The 25,049-nt window shown below is 35.8% G+C and overlaps 1 protein-coding gene across 1 annotated transcript in view; it reads right to left on the reverse strand.

The window, feature by feature from the left end:
* Positions 1 to 16,711, reverse strand: part of CPS1 (carbamoyl-phosphate synthase 1) — a 145,421-nt gene extending 128,710 nt beyond the window's left edge. Inside the window, exon 1 of the mRNA XM_086341970.1 lies at positions 16,453 to 16,711. Within this exon, the coding sequence (XP_086198096.1) occupies positions 16,453 to 16,578 (126 nt within the window). The 5' untranslated portion in view covers positions 16,579 to 16,711. The remainder of the gene's footprint in view (positions 1 to 16,452) is intronic.
* Positions 16,712 to 25,049: the final 8,338 nt, after the last annotated feature.

Raw genomic sequence — 25,049 nt, forward strand, 5'->3', positions numbered from 1 at the left:
CTTCTATCTGGAAATCTCCTTTCAATAAGGTCAAGCACATTGTGTTTGGCAAATGCTCAGATCATAGATTTTGAAAGATAAAATAATTATACATGGCATATATACATATATATGTATAATCTATTACTATTCCCTAAATAACTATTACCCAAATCTGCTTACATACTCCTAATCTAAATTGTAAAGCAGCTTAAAAAGACATTTCCACATAAGAGTAGAGTATAATTTTTCATCCAACTAGAGAGGAATTATTTTAAGAATAAAGAGGACATACTTCTGAAGAAAAGCAGTGAGAAGAGCAGATGCATGAGAAAAAATAAATAAAATTCATAGACTAAATCACTTCCTGTTCCATGGCCCTATTATTCCCACCCTAAGCAGCCCTATCCATTAGGAACTGTTTGAAATTGTGCTCTGGTGTAAGGGAAGAAGGGGTATAAATGGGGTTGGGCTGGAGAGAACAGTTTTGATCATCTCTTTCACCTTTCATTATCTGGCTTTCTCCTTCCCTTCCATACCCTGCCTGTTAAAATACGGATTTTACTCATTTGGGGGTTTTGTTTGTATGTTTGTTTGCTTAGTTTGGGTTTTGATTTGATCAATTGTTCCATACTAAAAGCCAACTCTGCAGATCTCTTGGGAGACTGTTAGAGAAGAAAACTTTGAAGACCAATGGGCATAATGACTCCTGAATGCCCAGGTACTTACCCTCATTCCTGCCGCATATTGTCTCTTCCTTCCACATACCCAAATTCTACCTCTGCTAGAAACTAAAGCTAATCATCTTTGAATATTAACTAAATAGGCATTGAAAGACTTGTCACTTTTTAAGTAAAGGTTAAGTAAAAACTGGGCTTCCCAGGTATCTCAGTAGTTAGAGAATCTGCCTGCAAAGCAGGATACGCAGGAGATTCAGGTTCAATCCCTGAGTCAGGAAGAGCCCCTGGAGGAGGGCATGGCAACCCCCTCCAGTATTTTTGCCTGAAGAATCCCATGGACAGAGGAGCTTGGTGGGGTACAGTCCATAAAGTCGCAAAGAGTTGGACACGACTGAGCACACACACAAGCTAAGTAAAATTTGGCATTTAAATTTTACTGCCCTATATCCAAGTATATGACTAATTTCTCCAATAAGATTATGGTCAACACCAGACATCAAGCAGAGAGACCCTGCCTTTTCAAATGTCCAACACAGTATCACTGACACATAACACAGCATCTGGCACACAGTAGGTGATCGGGGAGGCCATTTTGTACCTCTGTGAATTCATACCATGGCCAGTGATGTTAATTTTCAGAGACTTTGGAGAGATCATTTAACCCCAGGTCCACAAGGGAGAGTAACAGGTGTGATTAGTGACTTTGGAAAATGGAATTGAGCAAGACTGGTTCAACTCTTCTCAATAATTTTTTCAAAGAAATCTATTTACAGTTGCACATCAATGTGGGAAATTTGCAACTGTGAGCAAATACATTTGTTTCAGGGAATGGGGGCTCTAAGAAGTCCATCTGGTTGCAGATCTAGGCCCTGTTTTCCAAATAGCTTTAATAGTAATCAAGCTGATATTCAGATCTCTATGTCTTTGGACACTCTGTTTCGTTTCTCAATTGCTCCTAAATTTAGAGGTAAAGGAGGAGGTGTGATTAATTATCACTGCTATATTCCTATTTATTGTAAATACCTAACAAAGAGAGTCCCTTGGACTGCAAGGAGATCCAACCAGTCCATTCTGAAGGAGATCAGTTCTTTGGAAGGACTGATGCTAAAGCTGAAACTCCAATACTTTGGCCACTTCATGCGAAGAGTTGACTCATTGGAAAAGACTCTGATGCTGGGAGGGATTGGGAGCAGGAGGAGAAGGGGACGACAGAGGATGAGATGGCTGGATGGCATCACCGACTCGACTGACATGAGTTTGGTGATGGACAGGGAGGCCTTGCGTGCTGCGATTCACGGGATCGCAAAGAGTCGGACATGACTGAGCAACTGAACTGAGCTGACCTAGCAAATACTGACTGGTTGAATGAACGTATAAATGAATAGCTATCAGGTAGCAAAGATACTGCATAATTCTACTGTTTCTCTGAGTCATAACTGGCTTGAAAATAGCATTTTTGCTATGCTCCAGTTGTATTTTAACCATTCCTCTTAGGCTTTACTCACAAATGTGAGAAGCAATGGGCAATTTTTAGCTGTATTTAATTCTATGTGATTTACTTCCTGGGAAACTGGTTAAGGGAATACAGATCACCTGCTTCAACAGTATTTTTTCTTCCATAGTCTACCAATAGAGATGTAAGTGGGCACAGCAATTCCTTTTGATAAAACCATTTACATCACAATTAAATTTTATTCACACTAAATTACTTCAGTCAGAAAATCTACTAATTATTTAGTAGACTACAGCTAAACTATTAAATAGCTAACTCAGTGAAAGAGGAAAGGTTACAACATGAAACAATAAAAGTATACACTCTCTTAACTTACATGTATTACCCCTATTATTTCTTTTCATACTTAAAATATTAAACATTCATCTTTTTCATTTTATATTTGGTATAATATTTACTTATAACCACATTTTTAAAATTAAATTTAATTGTTTTATTTTTGGTTGAACTCATTTCTAAAACATAGTTTTCTAATTCAACATTTTTCTAGTAGTGGTTAGTCTTACAAATCTTTCAAACCCAAAGACATTAAGTGTAGTAGTAAGATATTAGAGTTACAGTTTCTCTTCCTTTGGCATCTTTTTCCTAATATTTCTTGGGAATAAAGCTCAAATCACATCTGGAATATAAAGTTACTTAAATAATCATTGTTATAATTAAAAATAATCCCACTAGTGGTGAAAATGCAAAATAGTACAGCCACTATGGAAAACAGTATAGTTTCTTCCAAAAAATTAAAACTGGAAATATTTGATCCAGTGATCCTACTTCTGGATATTTATCCAAAGAATTGAAATCAGAACCTTAAAAAGATATCAGCACTCCAATGTTTATCACAATAACCAAGATATGGAAACAACCTAAACGTCTATCTAGGATGAATGGGTAAAGAAAATGTCACATACACGAACTATGATATATTACTCAGCCTTTAAAAAGGAAGGAAATTCTTCCTTTTTAAGGAAATGACCCTTAAGGATATTATGTTAAGTGAAGTACACCAGCCACAGAAGGACAAATACTGCATGGTTTCATTTATCTGATAAAATGAGAATAAAAAAGCAATTCAGTCATAAGCTGTAGTTAAATTTACTTATAAGAATTTTAATTCAAAACTGCCATGGATAAGCCACAACATAACCAGATCAACCCAGAGTTACCTATCTATAAGTCTGTAAGTCATTAGAGTGAAATGTCAAGTCATTAATTGCATCCTATAATTTGAAGAGAATAAGCAGATTTTGAGAACTCTTCACACTGACTCCAGGCCCTTGAATTCTCAAACTCTCAAGACTGTAAGGACCACAGGCAATATAAACATGGAGATGCTTCTCTCAGTCCTCCTCCAGGAAGGACCTGCTACCCTGCTGCAAGGAGTGAGGTCAGTGGATGGTCACCAGGGTCTACCTTCCTGCAGGGTCTACCTCAGTTGCAGAGGGCTGCCTTGACTTTCCTGAAGTGAAAGTTACTCAGTCGTGTCTGACTCTTTGTGACCCCATGGATTATACAGTCCATGGGATTCTCTAGGCCAGAATACTGATTTGGGTAGCCTTTCCCTTCTCCAGGGGATCTTCCCAACCCAGGGATCAAATCCAGATCCCCACTAATGACTTTCCTAGAATAGCCCATATCCACAGCAGGCAGAGATATAAAGACTAGAGCCCAACATAAGAAACACTGAAGGACAAGACTTCCCATCAGGTTTTGTCAAACTAGAGTCATAATTTACTTTATCTTTGCCCAATCATACTTTTTGAAGTGTCCCTCCACTAATATTAATCTCTCGTAAATATCTGACTCCTCAAACAACATGTCTGTGTCTACTTTCAGAGAACCTAACTCATGACAGACAGCTAAACCAAATGAGCCTGGATAAGAATCCAAAGGCTTTGGAGAGCCTCAGGAAAGGAAGTTCTGCTATTTATAGTGTTCTAACTCAGAAGCTACCAGAGACATGCAGAACAGTGCAAGACATGTGAATGGTCACCTTTCTTCAAGTATCTCTATAACATAGGAACTAGTGTGCAGTTTGAGTGAATTTGACATATAGGTCAGTCAAGGTCCTTACCCAAAACTAATGGTCCCCTCAAGTTCCTTAATGTTCAAGAGTACACATTTAGTTTAGTGGGGGCTCTAAGCACAAATTCAGCTTGCAATTATGTTAATAAAATTCACAAACACACACACATACACACAGAGAAAAACATTTCTCTATATCTTCTAAAAAGTTGTTTATTGACCTGAGTCAATGTTTTAATTGTATCTGCAATTAATAAAATTAACTCTACTTCTTCAAAATTATATTTTCCCCTTTCCATGTAGTCATTTGTGGAAAACATAATCCATCCCCCACTTTGCCTAGGGTTTATAAACAATATAAATAGTAAGGAAAATACATTAAAACTAATTTGTACTCATGGTTTGATTTCTTTAATTTAAAGCATACCTATATTGTAAATTTAGGAGTCAGATTATAAAATAAGTAGGCAAAATTATGTTTCCTAATGACTTCATTTGGTTTTGAAGAGTAAAGTATGAAATAGTACTCTCTATATCTTAATACTAAATGTTACTTTTATCTGCAGATTTATTGGAGGAACATTGGTAAGGCTGAATATTTCCACACAAAATATTTAAATTTAAAACTGAATTCTCTGTGTATATGTAATTGCTCCAGTCCTGTGGACACTGATGAGTTTTCCATATTTCAATCCCAAATAAGGGCAAGGCCAAAGGCTGTTCAAACTACCACAAAATTGCACTCATTTCACATGCTAAGCAAGGTAATGCTGAAAACTCTTCAAGGCAGGCTTCAACAGTATGTGAAGCAAGAAATGTCATATGTACAAGCTGGACTTAGAAAAAGTAGAAGAACCAGAGATCAAATTGCCAACATCTACTGGATTATCGAAAAAGCAAGGGAATTCAAGAAAAACATCCACTTCTGCTTCATTGACTATACTAAAGCCTTTGACTGTGTGGATCACAACAAACTGGAAAATTCTTAAAGAGATGGGAATACCAGACCACCTGACCTGCCTCTTGAGAAATCTGTATGCAGGCCAGGAAGCAACAGTTAGAACTGGACATGGAACAACAGACTGGTTCCAAATAGGAAAAGGAGTAGGTCAAGGCTGTTTATTGTCACCCTGCTTATTTAATTTATATGCAGAGTACATCATGAGAAATGTTGGGCTGGAGGAAGCACAAGCTGGAATCAAGATTGTGGGGAGAATTATTAATAACCTCAGATAAGCAGATGACACCACCCTAATGGCAGAAATTGAAGAGGAACTAAAGAACTTCTTGATGAAGGTGAAAGAGGAAAGTGAAAAAGTTGGCTTAAAACTCAACATTCAAAAAACTAAGATCATGGCATCCAGTCCCATCACTTCATGACAATTAGATGGGGAAACAATGGAAACAATGACAGACTTTATATTCTTGGGCTCCAAAATCAATGCAGATGGTGACTGCAGCCATGAAATTAAAAGACCCTTGCTCCTTGGAAGAAAACCTGTGACAAACCTAGACAGCGTATTAAAAAGCAGTGACATCACTTTGTTGAAAAAGGTCCGTATAGTCAAAGGTATGGTTTTTCCAGTAGTCATGTATGGATGTAAGATTTGGACCATAAAAAAGGCTGAGCACTAAAGAACTGATGCTTTCAAACTGTGGTGCTGGAGAAGACTCTTGAGAGTTCCTTGGACAGCAAGGAGATCAAACCAGTCAATCCTGGTTTGACTTGAAAGGAAAGGAAATCAACTCTGAATATTCATTGGAAGGACTGATGTTGAAGTTGAAGCTCCAATACTTTGGCCACCTGATATAAAGAAGATCTGGAAAAGACCCTGACACTGGAAAAGATTGAAGGCAGGAAGAGAAGGGGATGAGAGAGGATGAGATGGTTGGATGCATCTCCGACTCAATGGACATGAGTTTGAGCAAACTCTGGGAGAAGGTGAAGGACAAGACTGTGTGCTGCAGCCCATGGGGTCTCAAAGAGTTGGACACGATTGAGCAACTGAACAACAACATGTACTTGCTCCATTTTTAATCTTTTATTTCATAATTTTATCTTTCTCTACATTAAAATGGATTACACAACTATATGAGCCCTATTCTTATATTATTTTAGAAACAGGCATTTTTAACAAACTGGGCAATCTTTGTATATTGTGCTTTCTGCTGCTAAGTCACTTCAGTTGTGTCCAACTCTGTGCAACCCCACAGACAGCAGCCCACCAGGCTCCGCATCCCTGAGATTCTCCAGGCAAGAACCCTGGAGTGGGTTTCCAGTTCCTTCTCCAATGCATGAAAGTAAAAAGTGAAAGTGAAGTTACTCAGTCCTGTCCAACTCTTAGCGACCCCATGGACTGCAGCCTAGTACTGGAGTGGGGTGCCATTGCCTTCTCCATATTGTGCTTTCTAGTACTTATAAAATCTGAAGATTCTAAATTCTAATTGATTTTTTCTTAAAACGCATTTTTGTAAGGAAGATTGCACGTGAATAGAAATTCCAAAAAATTCTCTACTGATTGGCTTATCTGCAATGGATGTTGCTATTATGTGACATTTCAAGAATGTGATACTGGAACCTCCCTAAGTGGTTAAGACTCTGCACTCCCACTGCAGGGGAAGCAGTTTCAATCCCTGGTCTTCAGTGAGATCCTGCATGATGCATGGTGTGCCCAAAAAATTTTTCTAAAGAATATAACACTGCAGGTAGATGACATTTTCTCTAAATGTCTCACTCTTTAGGATTTTTTATTTTTCCTTAAAATTAAGTTTTATTGCAAACCAATATTTAAAGGCCTATTTTCATTTCCTGATGATTGAATAGCTTTAGTGTCAGTGTTAGTCATTCAGTTGTGTCTGACTCGCTGGGACTCCACAGAGTATAGTCCACCAGGCTCCTTTGTCCATGGAATTCTCCAGGCAAGCACACTGGACTAGATAGCCATTCCCTTCTCCAGGGGATCTTCCCAACCCAGAGGTTGAACCCAGGTCTCCTGCATTGCAGGCAGATTCTTTACCATCTGAGCCACCAGGGAAGCCCTGATTAGCTTTATGGGACCACAAATAAATGACCAGAATTTTACACTCTAATACTATCAGTCTGAGATCAAGTTTAAAAAGTTAGACATCCCAAAGCAATTTCCAGGACAAGAACGATGCAAAAATAATTAATGGAAGACACACAGATAAATTTTCTTTCAAAAAGCTTTGAAAATACATCCCTAGTATCTATGCTCGACTGACTTAGAGAGTTTTGTCTTAAGAAGGAACAGTCAAATTCATACAGAATTTATAATATGACCTGTAAAAGTCTGTAAAAATTTTGAAACAGCCAAGCATGCATTACTACTGTTAGGTTTTCCTTTGCCTAATAACAGAGTGTTATGTTTTTAAAAATTATCCACTTGCTCATTTATCATTTCATATCCCAGCATCATACAGGACTAACTTTGAGAATACCAATTATTTATTGTGAGCCAGCTTTCTTTGAGTCCTTTCATTCACATAAGTCAAAATAAGACTAATTTTGGCTCCAAGAAGGAGCCAAAAATTGCTTGTATGAACATGTACCACATTAGACTTTTGTGCATGTGGAGTTTACAGGACTACAAGAGAAAGAAATAAACTGAAAATTGGAAAACAGCATGTTTCACTACAAACACATGACAATATTTAGGTTGAAATGGAAGAAATATGTCAACAAAGTAGCACTGCCCTAAAATACCATATTTATAGAATTACTAACAGCCATATAAAGCAGGAATCCTCACTGATATTTTGACTTAAACAACCTGTTCTTGGAACCAAAAAGGAAAAAAGGGTAGGAAAGGAAAAGAAAAACCTGATTTATTTTGTATTGAAATATAGTATTGAATACATAAATGGACTCAAGTAAGAAATAAAATTTAACAGGGGAAGCTGGATCATTCTGAAGCCATATTAAACAACAAATATGGCTTCAGATATTCATAGAAACACACTAACAAAATGCCAAATTCAAAAGATCCATATAATGTTTGAGGCCCAGTGAAAATTCTAGCCAGATTTGCTACATATATATTCACTTTGTGTGCAGAAACAGACATGCATATATCCTTATATTAACTACAGCACTTACACATCTATGAAATGGGAATAACAGCACTGTTTCCTCCCCTGGGAGTGAGAAGTCATCAACAAAATGTTCTGGATGTAAAGTCTCAAGACAATTTAGCAATAAGTTCCATAAAAGATTTGAATATAAAGCATTATAGCTATTCAATACAATAATCCCCTTAAGCTAGTAGTAGAAATGGAAATTTTTTACCCTGGGAATTTAATTGTATTGCCATTAAAAGATTTGCCTATGTAAATTATTTCCATATCAAAAAAGATAGAAGCCCCATCTGTTTATTTCTATTTTCACCAAAGCCTAAAGCTATATAAAACATTTGATTTCTGTCTCACTTGAGGTTTCTTAGATATTAGTTGCCATTAGTGCTCATCCTCTTAAGAAATAAAATATATCTGAACCAAGCTTTGGAAGGTAGGAAGCATAATCCAGAATGTATTTTAGTTTACCATTGCATAGATAATAAGGTAAAAAATTAAAATCTTCAAGTGTCCTTTATTAGTAAGTGAAATCTTTTTTGTTGTTTGTTTTGGAGTTAATACTTTCAAAATATGTATACTTAAAATTCAGATTTAAAGCAAAGTTTGCTATATCTAGAATATTTAATGAGATTTCTCTGCAGTTACAATTCCTAATACTTCAGGATTTCAAACTATTGTAACATCAGTAATCAATTAAGCCTTACAACATCTAAGGTTAATAGCCTTACAACATCCTAAGTTAATATTAAGTCATCTTCCTTTGGTTAAACATAAGCCAATGTTGGGGGGGAAATTACAAGGTTAATTTACTTGAATATTTCTATGTTCTGGACATTTATAAACAAATGAGTCAGATTCATAAGTAATTTTTATTCTAGTTATGTTTCTTATTATAAATAAAATATAGCATTCAGAAAAATTCTACCACAAAAACATATAAAGTGAAGGTTTACTAACAAGCACTTAATGGGCATTTGTTATGTGGTAAATCATTCTGAATCTGGGAGGGATCTGCCATATTATAAGCTGTTTATTTTATGATTATAAATTATTATGGGTCTTATATTTAGTTCTACATCATACAAGAAATATATTCAGTAAAATTCTTAGTAATACAGCAACTTTATTAATTCATTTGTAAGAGCCTCACATTAGCCAACAACCTCCCTATGATATTTAGATCAATATATGGCATTTACTGGGGCTTCCCTGGTGGCAAGCAGCAAAGAATCTGCCTGCAATGCAGGAGCTGCAGGAGATGGGGGTTCAATCCCTGGGTCAGGTAGATCCCCTAGAGGAGGGCATGCTAACCCACTCCAGTATTCTTGCTTAGAGAATATCATGGACAGAGGAGCCTGGTGGGCTACAGCCCCTGGGGTCACAAAGAGTTGGACACAACTGAAGTGACTTAGCATGCACGCATGGCATTTATAAAGATGAAAAAAAGAGAAAAATAATCGAAGAGCCTTGAAAATGTTTTTATGAGTTGAACTCATTTAGACTAGGCTTCCCTGGTGGCTCAGAGGTTAAAGCGTCTGCCTGCAATGCGGGAGACCTGGGTTCGATCCCTGGGTTGGGAAGATCCCCTGGAGAAAGAAATGGCAACCCACTCCAGTATTCCTGCCTAGAGAATCCCATGGATGGAGGAGCCTGGTGGGCTACAGTCCATGGGGTCGCAAAGAGTCAGACATGACGGAGCGACTTCACTCACTCAGACCGGATGAAGGATGAAGGAAATCAAGAGTAAGCTAGGGATTGCTAGGGATGAGCAGTCCAACACTAGGCCTGACCTTGACCCATGTAGATTTCCTGAACTCTTGGTCAGTGTAAAGACCCTAGGAAATATTGGTCATATCAAGGACATTCGGTCTTGCATAGCAAATTCCAAAAGCCTTGAAGTGAGTTCTGGTATGACCATTGCCGAGATACTGGAAACTCTCTACTACACCCTCCAACTTCGGTATTACCTGGAAACACGAAGAAAGAAGATGTGAGGGCAGAGTAATGTTCTCTATTTCCACAGCAGTGAAATCTATACTTGTTCAAACGGTCAGCAAATCTGGTAAGCATGGTCAGATAGAAACTCAAGGCACCATCAGCAGGAGAGGGCTGCATGAGGCCAAGACCAGCACCAGTTCTTTTGTCATTTCCTCACCCAGTATTCTTAGCTTCTGATCCAGGGCTGGGACCAGGGGAGGCAAGTGAGATGCCGAGGGCACAACATCAAAGAGGCCACACTGTCAGCCTTGTAGTGAGAACTTCCTTCAGTGTTGGACAGTAGACATCTCACTCACCTACCTTAGTCTGAGCCCTGTCCAGCTATAGCTTGTTCAAGGGCTTCATGGCAAGAAGTTTGGGCTTCCCTGGTAGCTCAGTGGTAAAGAATCTGCCTGCAATGCACGAGACCTAGGTTCAATCCCTGGGTTGGAAAGATGCCCTGGAGGAGGGCATGGCAACCCACTCCAGTTCTTGCCTGGAGAATTCCATGGATAGAGGAGCCTGGCAGGCTACAGTCCATAGGGTCACACAGAGTCAGACATGACTGAAGTGAGTAAGCAGTAGCATAGCTGCTAACTCGCTTCAGTCGTATCCAACTCTGCAACCCCATAGACGGCAGCCCACCAGGCTCCCCCGTCCCTGGGATTCTCCCTGCAAGAACACTGGAATGGGTTGCCATTTCCTTCTCCAATGCATGAAAGTGAAAAGTGAAAGTGAAGTCGCTCAGTCGTGTCCGACTCTTCATGACCCCGTGAACTGCAGCCTACCAGGCTCCTCCTTCCATGGGATTTTCCAGGCAAGAGTACTGGAGTGGGGTGCCATTGCCTTCTCTGAGTAGTGCAGCAAGAAACTCATAATATGAAGGAACTGTTGATGACAAACAGATGAGTCCATACCTTAGAAAGGGAGGTTAAAAGGTAGAGTAAATAAACAAAAATGTTCAAAAGAGATGATCCCTCTCAACTACTAAAATATTGTCCACCAAAAATATGCAAAGTTGCTAAATTATCTGAACTAATTCTTCAACATCTCATTTGGGATTGGAACACAATTTATTATTTTTAAAAGGGAATTATCATGTAAGAAATTCAGCCCTAAAATGTATTTATATGTAGTAAAAGCCTAATACAATCATTATTCTTAAATGTGCATAATAAATTTATTCCCACCACCACTTCTAATATGTATAAAGAGGACTCCTATATAATAATGAATTCTACTTCCTAAGAACGTCTTTAAAACTACTGCAAGATAACTAAATGCTTCTAATTGTAGGAGTTTTTTCAGTTGCCAGTTTCTAAGCAAATAACAACAGCTCCTCAAGGTTAAACTAAATAGTTACTTCTATGTTAGAATCAGAATACAATATCTTAGAAAATGAAAACCTTTCAAAAGGAATGGTGATTCCAAGGGCTCATTTGTATCTGAAGTACCAGAGTGAAGGACACTTAGATTGGTAGATTCTTGGCTTAATTATAACACAGGTCACCATTTTTTTTTTCAATGAGTAGATTAATGTTTAGAAATAGTACTTATTGAATCGTTTTCTACTCATAAGGAACTTAACCTTTTCAATTTAATACCTTTGATTTCCAAATTCATTTGCAAGGAAAAATAAAGCTATTTAGTCTTAGTGACTTTCTAAGACTTGCAAACTCAGAATTTTCTAATTTGTATGTTTCCTGCAGTCAGAGACTAACCACTTATTATTCTCCATGTATACTCCCAGGATACAAGTTTCATATTTATTTGCTAAGTAAATAAATACATAGGACATTAAGATGTACACAGTTCACTGTACTTTTGGAATTGAATTTACCATAGTGAAAAAAATTATTTGCTTCATAGTCCTTGAGTCTAATTCCTTATAAGTAAACCTAGTGATAGGTTTACTATTAAGGCACAGGCGAAAAAAATCATCATAAGTATTTGAGAATTTTTATCAGGTATTATGACACTGTAATAATTTATAGTCCACGAAAACATGAAGAAACTCTGATCTAAGTCTCTATGAGGTCCTTCTACTAAAATGTATAGAATAGAATGTTGTCTAAGTAACCAGTTTTTACTTTTTGAAAATCAAGCCCTTGTTGATTTCATCATTTGCATATACTTTCTCTCAGTACATAGGTTGTCTTTGCATTTTATTTATGATTTCTTTTGCTGTGCAAAAGCTTATAAAATTAATTAGGTTCCATTTGTTTATTTTTGCTTTTATTTCTCTTGCCTTGGGAGACTGACCTAAGAAAACATTGATTGGTACAATACATACATTGTAAAATTGGTACAATTACGTCAAAGAATGTTTTGCCTGTGTTCTCTTCTAGATTTGTTATGGTGCCTTGTCGTATATTTAAGTCTTTAAGCCGTTTTGAGCTTATATTGATGTGAGGATGTGTTCTAAGCTTTAATGATTTGCATACAGCTGTCCAACTTTTCAAACACCACTTGCTGAAGAGACTGTCTTTTCCCATTGTATATTCTTGCCTCCTTGGTTGAATATTAATTGTCCACAGGTGTGTGGGTTTATTTCTGGGTCTATTCTGTTTCATTGATCCATATGTCTATCTTTGTGCCAACACCATGCTGTTTTGATTACTGTAGCTTTGCAGGATTGCCTGAAATCTGAAAGGGTCCTGTTTCCTGTTTTGTTCTTTTTTCCCAGGACTGCTTTGGAAATTCTGAGTCTTTTATGGTTCCACATAAATCTTAACTTTATCTGTTCTAGTTCTGTGAAAAATCTCATGGCTATTTTGATACATATTGCATTAAATCTGCAAATTGCTTTGGGCAGTATGGCCATTTTAACAGTATTAATACTTCCAATTCGAGAGCACGGGGGATATCTTTCCATTTCTTTGAGTGATGACTCAATTTTCATTATTTATGTTTTATAGTTGTCAACATATGTCTTTCACTTCCTTGGTGTGATTTGTTTCTAAGTTGTTGTTGTTTTGATGTGATTTTAAAACGGATCGTTTACATTTCTTTTCTGATGTGTCATTGTTAGTGTAAAGAAATGCAACCTATTTCTGTATATCAATCTTGTACCCTGCTACCTTGCTGAACAGTTTTTACTAAAATATTTTATAGATTTTTAGCACTGATCATGTTTTGTGGTCACACAATTCTTGGAGTAAATCGAGAATTGTTTCCACACTAAAGATGACAAAATTTAGGTTCAGAGAGAATATGTGGCCTGACTAAGTTTAGAACATTGATAAACGCCTAAGAAAGGTTAGAATCCAGGTTTTTTGTTCCTATCCAGTGTGTTTACCACTACACAGATACAAATGACTAAATATAATAACGAGCATTAAGATTACTAACTCTAGAGATTTATACATGATGGTAGTTTGATACTTCTGATATAAAATGCCTTTAAAACAAAGAGTACCCTGAAATTATTTCTTCTTCCTTATAAATGAAATACAACTGTGTCTATTAACAAAGAAAGTGAAAGTGAAGTCTCTCAGTTGTGTCCAACTCTTTGCAACCCCATGGACTGTAGCCCGCCAGGCTCTTCTGTCCATGGGATTCTCCAGGCAAGAGAATTGGAGTGGGCTGCCATTTCCTTCTTCAGGGGATCTTCCCAACCCAGGGATCAAACCCAGGTCTCCCGCATTGCAGACAAATGCTTTACCATCTGAGTCACCAGGGAAGCCTGTGTCTATTAACAAGGTACACTCTATAAATATTAGCTACAAACACATGAGGAAGGTCCACATAAAAGTACCAGTGCACCACTGCTGCCATCTAACTCACTCTCCTTGTCAATTGCCAAGGGGATGGTGACCTCCAAAGACATTGAAAAGGCAATCAATTTACACTGCAGTGCTTATACATCTGATCCCAGAGTCTCTTCCACAATCCATTTAACTATTTATAACTGGCTATAAAGCTATTAACCTTTAGTGATTGTTCTCATTGCCCTTCACTAACCATATGTAACTATATCCTAATGATTTTAACTGTCTTTAAAATAGGATGCTCATATAAAAAGAGTTTAAGCTTAAATATACCTTTCCAAGAGAATTGAGTTTTAAAAGTGAAGGTATGAAGAAAAGTAGGTAGAGGACTGTTTCAAAATAAGTGAATAATAGCACAAGTTGCCTTGGACTGCTGTATAGAATTTTTATTCACTATTGTGAAGTTTAAGAACTTCTATTTTTCATGCCTGGCATTCCTCCAAAACTTTGGCCAGAAATGATTGAGTGTGAGTAATGGCTTTTACACTATGAAATGATGGCTTATTCCTCCTACAAATTTGTCATTCTTAGCTGTGAACTTTGGCAGACCCTTAAAACAGATCTGCCACCATGAGCTAAAACTACTTTCACAGTGGACCATCCACATAATTAAACCATTTTATTGTAGTTTGTGATTGTATAGAGCACTTATTATGACGGTGGAGAATTGGTTTCTCATATCAGTCACATCTATGCCGTTTTATGTGGGCACTGAATTTCTCTGTTTCATACGATGGAGATATACCTAACTCTATCTACCTGTTTTCGTGAAAAGGAAAAGCTATTCCAAGGCACACAACATTGAAGTCTTAAAAGGCACATCTAACTTTAGGTAATTCTATTCATCACTACTTATTCTCTCTGAAGTGATATATGAGTACCCTTGAGATATTACTAACACAAATGTTCACTCAGAACTTATATGTTGTCACTCTATCTTTGATGATGGTTTAGAACACATCTCCTTCTGGCTCTCTAGTTACAAATAAACCAAATCCTAGAAAACAGTTGTTCCTGGGTTTCTTAATTTAAAATGGTAGTTTCTTTTTTTAATTTTTGCTTTATCTTTTTAGCCATGCTACATGGCATGTGGGATCTTAGTTCCCCAGTCAGGGATCAAACCCATGCCCCTTGCAGTGAGAGCATGGAGTCTTAACCACTGGACCAGCAGGAAGTCCCTAAAATGATAGTTTTTTATATTTCTCCTGAGATCTTGAGCGTTCTCCTTCTCTTTTTTCTTTCTCTCTCTCCCACCACCATAAGTCTTCCTTCACACCTCCTTTCTCTTTCTGTCTCCCTCTTTCTTCTGTTTATTTCACTCCTCTTTCTCTCCCACTCCTGTCAGTGGAGGTCACAAAAATCTATGGGCATTGCTTAGCCCTGAAGATATCATTCAGAGTAAGAGTTGCTGAACTCTTACTTCAGCAACCTAAGCACTTGAAGCTGGGAAAGTATTTGGACGACTTTTAGTCAACCCACTGAGCATACAAAGTAGAAACAGAACACTCAAAATATTACAATCTATTTTTACATCAACAGGTAGAGGTTGTTTGGGACTTTCTTCCTACTTCACTTTTACAACTCTTACTACTAAGAAGCAATATATTTAAAGCTTCTTTGATTACTTAAATTTTATAGTCACTAAAGATGATTTTTATTGGCAAAGTTTCCTTATAGTAATTTCAGACTTCTCTGGTAATAAATGTCTTCATAAAGGTGTAGGAATGAATAGAAGTTCCTACTGGAATTTCATAACTCAATGGTGGGGTGGGAGAAGAACATCTAATGTCCTCTTCCTGGACCTGCTCCTCAGTTATGTACACTCAGAGAGACAGACTCATTAGCTACTAATTGCCTTAATGTCTTAGTCTTCAAAATAAAAGTAATAAATTTGTCCTTCTAAAAAAGGGGCTAAGAGGAAAAAACAAAAAGCAAATACAGTGTCTACATGATGATCTGTAAATATCAAAATTATGTAGTTTTTTTCCTTCCAAAATTTTTTCCTAGAATACTTTACCAGTGAACCAACAGAGAATAGAGGCTGAACACACTACCCACTGCTATCTGGCTAATGCACATATATGCACCTCCATGTTTGAACCCAAACTGTGAGCAATGGTGTCTGGGCACAGAGCCCCAATAGCCTTTTTAGAAAATTGTTTTCTAAACAGAACACTTATATTTTACATATTCACAGGACGTGTGATTCTTCTTTACACTGAGTGAAAACTCTTAATTTTCAGAGCATAATTATCAGAGCAGATAATGATTATTTGTGAAATATGTAGGTCCTCTAGCAAAGCAAATTTTACTAAGTAGGCAGTTCAGAACTCTGGTTTTCTTTTTTTAGTGACACCTTTGCTTCACACTAAACTACACCCCATACAATTTTTTTTGGAAACAATGAACATAGGAATATTACCTTGACAGAAAGGAGTCTGATGCCAGGTCTTGCAAATTTCCATTGATGGTGTGCCGTCACATTGGTTAAGCCAAAGCTTGTCTTCAGGGTCTTCACCACTTTGCAAGCTGTCAAAATCCTTGTCATTTTGAAGACGATTTGTGACTAAAATCAAATAAAATTACATATGTTTTATGAGAATTTTGTTATAAGGTTTTTAAATTAATGTGAAGAAAGCTGGGGATATGCAGTCGTGTTAAGGCTGGCTGCACAGTGATCTTTGGATTTCCATTCATTCTGTCATTAAATGTCTTCAGCCACAGCTCCTCCTTCTCTTAAGCCCTCCTCCCAAGGTAATGTCCAGAGATATTCTGTGGACATGTAATACAAATTGCAACACATCAAACACTACCTTCTCCTGCTGAAATAATGCTAGTGCTGTGGAAAACCAGTCATCTGTCAAAGGAATTGCTTATGCAGCTGAATAGAATGACCTAGACACAGTGGACAACCTTAGGAATATCACTTACTCTAAAGAGTAGCAAATTCCTAACAATGCTAAGGGTCAAAGATTTTTGCTTGTGTTAGATGTGATGTCCAATGTGCCTTAAAAGACATTTTGAATTCCCAAAGAAACTCAAGACTTGTCATTTTTGCTTGGAAAAGACAATGGACACCACACATAGGAAAAAAGACATCAGAACAAGCTTTTATCCACAAATATAGAATATACCTTTCTACATTTTTTTTAGTTTAATAGTGTATTATATTCTTACTGTTGCATTGTTTTTTGTTCTAAATTTTAAAGCAATATTAAACTAAATTATTAGTTTATATTAATATTATATATATAATCAGTAATATTAACTAAAACACAACTGAAGAAAAGCAGCCTATTTTTTTCTCTCTTACTTTTTCAAAATGTAAAAAGTATATGGAACATATATTTTGGTTTAAACAAAAGTAAACATTGGTTTTAATGAATGTTCATTCCTAAGTTGAATTTTTTTTTTAGCTTTTAAACTGTTAGATATAAAATTCCCAAAATGAAAATATTTGCGTTTCAATCTGAGTTGAAATCAATTCACTTAGCCCTCAATCCCACAGTTAATCAGGCAACCAAAAGGTCTCATTGGCTTAAGGAAGTTCTCATTTAAGTCATGTGTTTATGTAGATTAGGAAGCACTGCAGTACTATATTTTGATATTCTTGTAAAGGAGGACAAGAAATAAAGACTTCCTTCTAGAGTTTTCATAATGGAAGAGATGACATAGAATGGCATAAAGATTGTAAACTTCGCTGATGTAGGATGAGCGCTAGAACTGGGAGAGGGGTATAATGAGATTTTTTTTTTAAGAACAAAGTTTAAACTCAGTCTTCTTCTATCTTACTTAATGTAATCATGTACAAACATTCTCTGAAGCCAAATTACTTCATATTACCTGGGGATAGAAAAGGTGAAAAAAAAAGGCTCAGTCTAGTGTATATAATTAATAAAATAAGCAATGTTATGGTAGTGTGTCCAAATACAATGCAGAAAGAAAGGAAAGGAGAGGGAAAGAAGATGGGAAGAAGCAGGAGACAAGGAGGGAAGATAAAGAAATAAGGAGGAAAGGAAGGAAGAAAGAAAGAAGGAAAGGAAGGGAAAGTTCAGCTCCCTGTGTATGTCCAGTAAAATTTAAATATGTGATCACATTGACCCATATTCTCTTGAAGGATGCAAAGAATAAAAACTGTAGCTAGAGAGGGAAAAAGCAGGAGGGACAGCATGAGCAACAGCACAGACTCATGAAATCATATGACATATTAAAATAGAAAGCTAAAACAGTCTGCTAAAGCCTAGATGCACAGTACAGGTTGGGGAAATGAAAAGGAGCCATTACATGGAAGACTTTGTGTGATTTAAAATGGTTGATCTTAATCCATAAAGAGCATTCATGGTAGTCATGGAAATGTTTTGAACAAAGGTGAAATCTGTGTGAAAGAAAGATTATGCAAAATGAATGAGGGTGAAACTAGCAGAAGAAAAGCTCTCAACTTAGAGAACTAAGAATCAATACTTACTGGTTTAGATTGGTAAGTACAATAGGCCTTGAACTCGTCCTGTCTACATATACATGTATATGTTTATATAGGGGCTTCCCTTGAAATTCAGTTGGTAGAATCCGCCTGCAATGCATGAGACCCCAGTTCAATTCCTGGGTTGGGAAGATCCCCTGGAGAAGGGAAAGGCTACTCACTCCAGTATTCTTGGGCTTCCCTTGTGGCTCAGCTGGTAAAGAATCCACCTGCAATGCGGGAGACCTGGATTTGATCCCTGGATTGGGAAGATCCCCTGGAGAAGGGAAAGGCTACCCACTCCAGTACTCTGGCCTGGAGAATTCCATGGGCTGTATAGTCCATGGGGTCACAAAGAGTAGGACTCGGTTGAGTGACTTTCACTTTCACATGTTTACATAGAGAAAAGGAGGTTCATCTTTCTCTAATTAGAAAAATTGTCATTTTTCAATTGTTAAATTGTGTATGACTCCTTGCGACCCCATGGACAGCAGCACACTGGGCTTCCCTGTCCTTCACTTTCTCCCAGAGTTTGCTCAACTCATGTCCATTGAGTCAGTGATGTCATCCAGCCATCCCATCCTCTGTCACACCCTTCTCTTCCTGCCCTCAAACTTCCCTGGCATCAGGGTCTTTTCCAGTGAGTCAGCTTGTTGCATTAGGTGGGCAAAGTATTGGAACTTCTGCTTCAGCATCAATCCTTCCAATGAATATTCAGGGTTTATTTCCTTTAGGATTGACTGGTTTGATCTCCTTGATGTCCAAAGGACTCTGAAGAGTCTTCTCCAGCACCTCAGTTTGAAAGCATCAGAAAAATGACATGTACTTATCATGAAAGTCTTCAAGATGCAGAGTAAATTTAAAACAGTCACAGTCCCATTACCCAGAGGTACCCATGCAGTGAACACTGTGGAATGTTTCCCCCTTTATTCTCTGCACTTTGATTAAATATGACAGTTGGGATACTGAGGAGTCCAGAATTTAAACCAGGAAAAGACATTAGTAACTGACTTCATAATCACTTCTAACAGTTGGCCAAAAAGAATCATAAATTAAACATGGTTTGCCAAAAAGGTATCAACAATTTTAGGATATAATTCCATGACTCTAGAATCTAACAAAAACTCTAAGCCTGAGAGTTGTAATGGGCTTTCATTTTTTTTCAGTAAAATATGTTGGATGTAGGATATGGTCCATGTTTCTAGTTATCATAATGAAAGGAGAAGGGGCAAAAGATTTGGAGAGTTTGGTTAAATATTCTGAAAATTCATGCATCATGATTCTACAAACATCTTAGGAACTGGAAAGACCAATAAACTAAATGGTGGGTAGATTCAGATTTAAGTGATCAAGATGAACTGAAATCTACAACCAAACTGAAAAATAAAATTACATCAGTGAGGGAGTTTACATTAAAATAGCAGGAGATGTAGGTTTGATCCCTGGGTTGGAAATATCCTCTGGAGAAGGAAATGGCACCCTACTCCAGTATTCTTGCCTGGAAAATCTCATGGACAGAGGAGCCTGGAAAGCTACAGTCCATAGTGTTGCAAAGAGTCAAACACAACTGAGTGACTAAACAACCAATCAAGGGAGTGGGGTGATAGCTGATTAATAGTCAATATGAAAGAGATAAAAGTATTAGTATAAATATTACATTTTTGTGAAAGAATTTTCAACATATTTTAAAAGAAATTATTTTTCAGACTGGAATGATTTTCTTTCTCTGGTCACATTTACATGGTCCCCCTCTCACATAAGCTGTCTGCATACAACTAAGCAGGGAAAGGCTTGCACACACGTACACACAGAAGGTTGAGGGAATTTGTATTTGAAATGTATTTTGGATGACCCATGTCATTCAGGGTCCTCTAATCATATAAGTCACTCACTCAAAACATCAAAATATTGCTTATGAATTTACCCCTTCTTTTCTACTGGTACATTTATCATAGTTATCACTGTTTACATTACTAGGCTACTCTTTCTATACAATGCCATTTGGAAAATTAAGAATTATTAAGCTAAATATTTCTCAATTTTGATGGAGTAATGCTCCACTACTTTTTTTACATTTATTAATCAAAGCACAGCTGGTTTACAGTGTTGTGCCAATCTCTCTGTTGTACTACAAAGTGACTCAATTATACACATATATACATTCTTTTTTTGTATTCTTTTACAGTATGGCTTATCACCATATATTTTCCTTTGTTATACATTAAGACTTTGTTGTTTATCCATTCTGAATGTAATATATTCTAGTATTTCTTAATCTAGTGCTGATAAAGCTTTTTATTTCTTCCATAAATTGGAAAATGCCTTAAATATTTGTATGAATAAATATGTATATATGTATGTATATAAAGAGATTAAAACATATACATATTTATAGAGAGAGAGGAAGTAAAGTACCCTTAACATAATTATTTATCATTTCTTAAGAGAAATAGAAACAGTCTTCCAAATCCCTGAGGAGATTTAATTTGATGAATTTGTCATAGGATATCTGTTATTGAAAATGTTACTATATCCATCACTAAATGGTATTTATTTTCATCCATTATTTAAAGAAATGTGGATAATACTGAAAAATAGATAATAGCCTACCACCCAAACATAACTTCTATTCATGTTTTAGCATATCTTCCTCTATCATTTATTTCTATATACAAGTCATAGTTTTGAAAACAGTGATCAACTTGCATTATGCTTTTGTAGGGTAATACTATATTTAAGGTATGTTCAATGTTATTACATGTTTTTTTCAAATTTTAACTGAAATGGCTACAAAAATCTTTCATTTTTATTGCTTCTATTGTTGCTATAATGCATATCAATATTGTTATATTTTATAAACAATGCCAAATCTCTCTTCAAAAAGAATGCACCTATCTACATACCAATCACAATATGTAAACGTATCTTTTAATGTACACTTGTCAACTTCAGGTATTATTTCTTAGTTGCTTATTTGAGCAAAGGAAATTATATTTGTTTTCATTTGAATTTTAAATTACTCGTGAAGTCAAACACTTCCATATGCCTTTGTTAAGTACTAGTTGTTCATATTTTCTTGTGTCTTTTCGCTCCCATTAATCCATTAACACTAATGGTCAAGAAACCTCTTAAAAGGAAACATAAAGCAACACTAATTAACAGCCTATATTTGCACTAATTTCAAGTGTACTAATTCCTTCTTTTGGATGAACCACTGGTTTAAGTAAGGGAGACCTGGTACCAGTTGGAAGAAATGAAACCAGCTCATCCTGGATAATAAAGGCTTTAGGTTTTAGAATAAAGAGAAAATATAGTATTAACAATTCTTTTTTAAAAAGTGCAAAACTGCCAACAGCCTTCTTGAAGTGTGTCTTGCTAAGTAATGAATCTGAAACACTCTAAGATAGTGATACATCTTTCAAAAAGTCTCTAATATAACAGGCATGCAAGAGGTGTTTTTGAAAAATGATTGAATGAATGAATGGGGTCCTGTATATTGAGTTCCTGCTTGATCAATGATGCTTATTTAAGCAGAAGAAGGTAAAATTATGTCAGATATAAGAGGAAATAAAGATATTTAGGAAAAGGAAAAGAAAGCTGTCAATTAAGAATTCTACAAAAGGCTATTTTGAAGAGATAAACTTAAAGCAAGAAGCGAGGTATGTCTTGGGAGCAAACAATTCAGAGAAAAGAAGGTAAAGAACCACCACCTCCAAAAAAGTTCTATTTAGTATTTGAGCAAAGATGCATGAAAATAGAATAGAAAAGGTAGAAGTGATTTTTAGGGTTCAGTTCTGATTTTCATTAGCCTAATATAACAAGAAACACTGTCACAAATGAGAACATGGACCAAAGAAGGGCTACTCTTTGAAGAAAAGCAGTGCCGGTTTGCACTCACATAAAAAGGAGTACTTTCTCTCATCGTAAAAACTAGGATAAGCTAGTAGAAGGATTCCTCAAAGTCTAACCAGGGAGAAGATTTGTCAATAATGACAATAGATGTTAGGTTGTTAGATGAGGAGATTTTTAAATAACCAGATGTCTTTGAAAATCCAATCATTAAGACACATTCACTAAGATTCAGTTGGCATTTTGAGGAATAGAAGGTGAAGAACCAATTTTCATAAATGTGCTTATCAATCGAACATTTGATAGCATAAAGGTTGAAGTGATTCAAAGGAAGAGAAAAAATGAAGCTGGAAAAGAGACCTTGTCAAAATGATTTCACATATTAAAATTCTAGGTACATGTGATTATATTCTAGGACAATAAAAGAGAAATCATTTTTAAGACTGAAAAAAAACTTAAAGAGAGCAAGTTAGTTGGTACAAGCAGTATGTGTTTATAAAGAATAAATTTTGTCATATCAATTTCTGCCTTTAAAATAGAGACATTATTACTAGACTCTGTAGAAATGTTAGACATAACCTACTTCAAGTGCATTGAATATACATTCTAGGGCATTATTAGGTATATATACATTTACTGGAGAACACATATAAATGTAGGAGGAAACTGAATTACACAGTGAGCAAAACAATCTTTCTATTTGTGGGATGAGAAGAACATAGTGGGCAATGCCTTAGAAAGTTGATTCAGAAATCACAGTGACCTTGGCAAACTGGAGCCATAGTCAAACACAAACAGATGAAAGTACAAAGTGAGGTCAAATGTAAGTTAGTCCAAAAAGAGGAAGAAAAGCAAGTCACAAACACAAATTGTAGAGGATTATATAGAAATAAGCCAAAAAGCATATATAGTAGTCATAAAATATAGCAGCTGCCCAAAATCATAGTGAGCTGTAATCATTAAAGTTATAAATCATTAAATCATAAATCATACATAGAAGGCAGAATTTAGAGTCAAATTTAAGAAAGAAAATTCAAAGTTCACTAGGAAGTTAAATATTGAATAACCTGTAACACACACAAAAAATAAAATTTTGACCATGAGATAACTACAGATTTAAAACCATGTCATGTAGGATTCCTAATCAAAAATTTTCAGTCTTCCTAAAAGTCTTTAAAAAAATGTTTTAAAGAGGAAAGTCTTGGGTATTAAATTTTTAAGATCCTACAATAGAATTTAAAACATTGGAATTTGTAACCACAATATATTAGCATATATTTACATCTATGAGATATATACATTACTATTATGCCAGTAAGTGCAAATAAGTACTTAAATAAATCAATTTTAATGAGTTCAATGATGATAAATATGGTGCTGCTTGATAGTTGAGGTATTTGCCGTTTTTTGATCACCTAACTAAGTGCCATATCTTGGGCAAGGCACTTGGAATACCATTTTTGCTAATCTTAAAAGCAATCTCTGTGCTAAATTGTAGTTAATTATATCTCTATTTCACAGATGAAGATGTTGGGTGGGCCCGAGGGAGTTAAGTAGCTTGCCCATGATCACACAGCTAATAAGTTGCAAAGCCAAGATGAGAACTCAGCTCTTAGCCAATGTTCAGCCTCTTTCCAACATGTCAACTATATCTGGGAAAAACAGAGGCAGCAACACTAAATGACTTAGAAAGAGTGGGCTGGTTAAGATTAATTTCACAGGAAGAATACATGATTGTAGAGGTTGCAATGCTAGAAATACTATGACATGACCTGGAAATGGGGAAAATGTAAGTTCAGTAAAAATCAAATAATGAGAAGAAAGTATCCATGCTTCTCTGATTTATTATCATGTTTAAAATTAAAATATAAACATGAAGAAGGTAGTATAGAAATGAAACTATAAAATTTTTCTAGCAATCTATCTAGTGAAACTAATTGGTCTGAGAGTCATACTTCTAGCTGGCTAACTGATTCAGCCCAACTTGCCTAAAATAGCAAAGGATATTTTATATTTTTCTGTTAGATCCTATTCTTTTGAGTTACTTCAGAATCTGAATAATTCAATGCCATTGAATTTTCATGATTGCTTATAAAGTCTAGAATTGCTAAAAAAAAAAAAAAGAGAACTGGTTTTACAAAATAATTTAGGGACTACTTATTGAGTGCTTTCTATTTATCAGACACTGTATAACAGAAAGCAGAACTGTTTCCAACTAAAAGATACTTTGTAGGAAATTAATTTCTTTTTAAAAGTATTGCCTAAATTCTCATCAATCAGAGAACATAATTTTGTGATAGATAGTTTTATATAGCAGAAAGTTATTTTTAAAATCTTTTCCAACTGCTCTGTTTTATAGATATAAGAAATAGATACCTAAATGAACAGTCATCTCATAATTTTTGAGTTAAACACCAAATCTAAAGTTTTTAGTAGAAATCATTGTAGAAACATAAGTTCCTAACAATTACTGCATTTCAAATAGAAATAACTTTGTAAATGATGAAACAGTTAGTGAAAGAAACTAACAACTACATAAATCAAACTCTACACTTAATTTTAGCCTAAACATTTCCTTAAATTTTGGCCTAAACTTGCCTACAGCATAAACTTCTTAAAATAGAATGGCTAAATCATTAGGCAATTGTCATTCTAAAGAGTAAAATATTTCTAAGGAAAAATTTTAAATTTAATTCATTATCAGCCTTTTT

This window comes from Bos grunniens, chromosome 2 (genome assembly GCF_055505025.1).
Source record: "Bos grunniens cultivar Pamir isolate PY7600 chromosome 2, Bosgru_T2T1.0, whole genome shotgun sequence".
Lineage (NCBI taxonomy): Eukaryota > Metazoa > Chordata > Mammalia > Artiodactyla > Bovidae > Bos > Bos grunniens.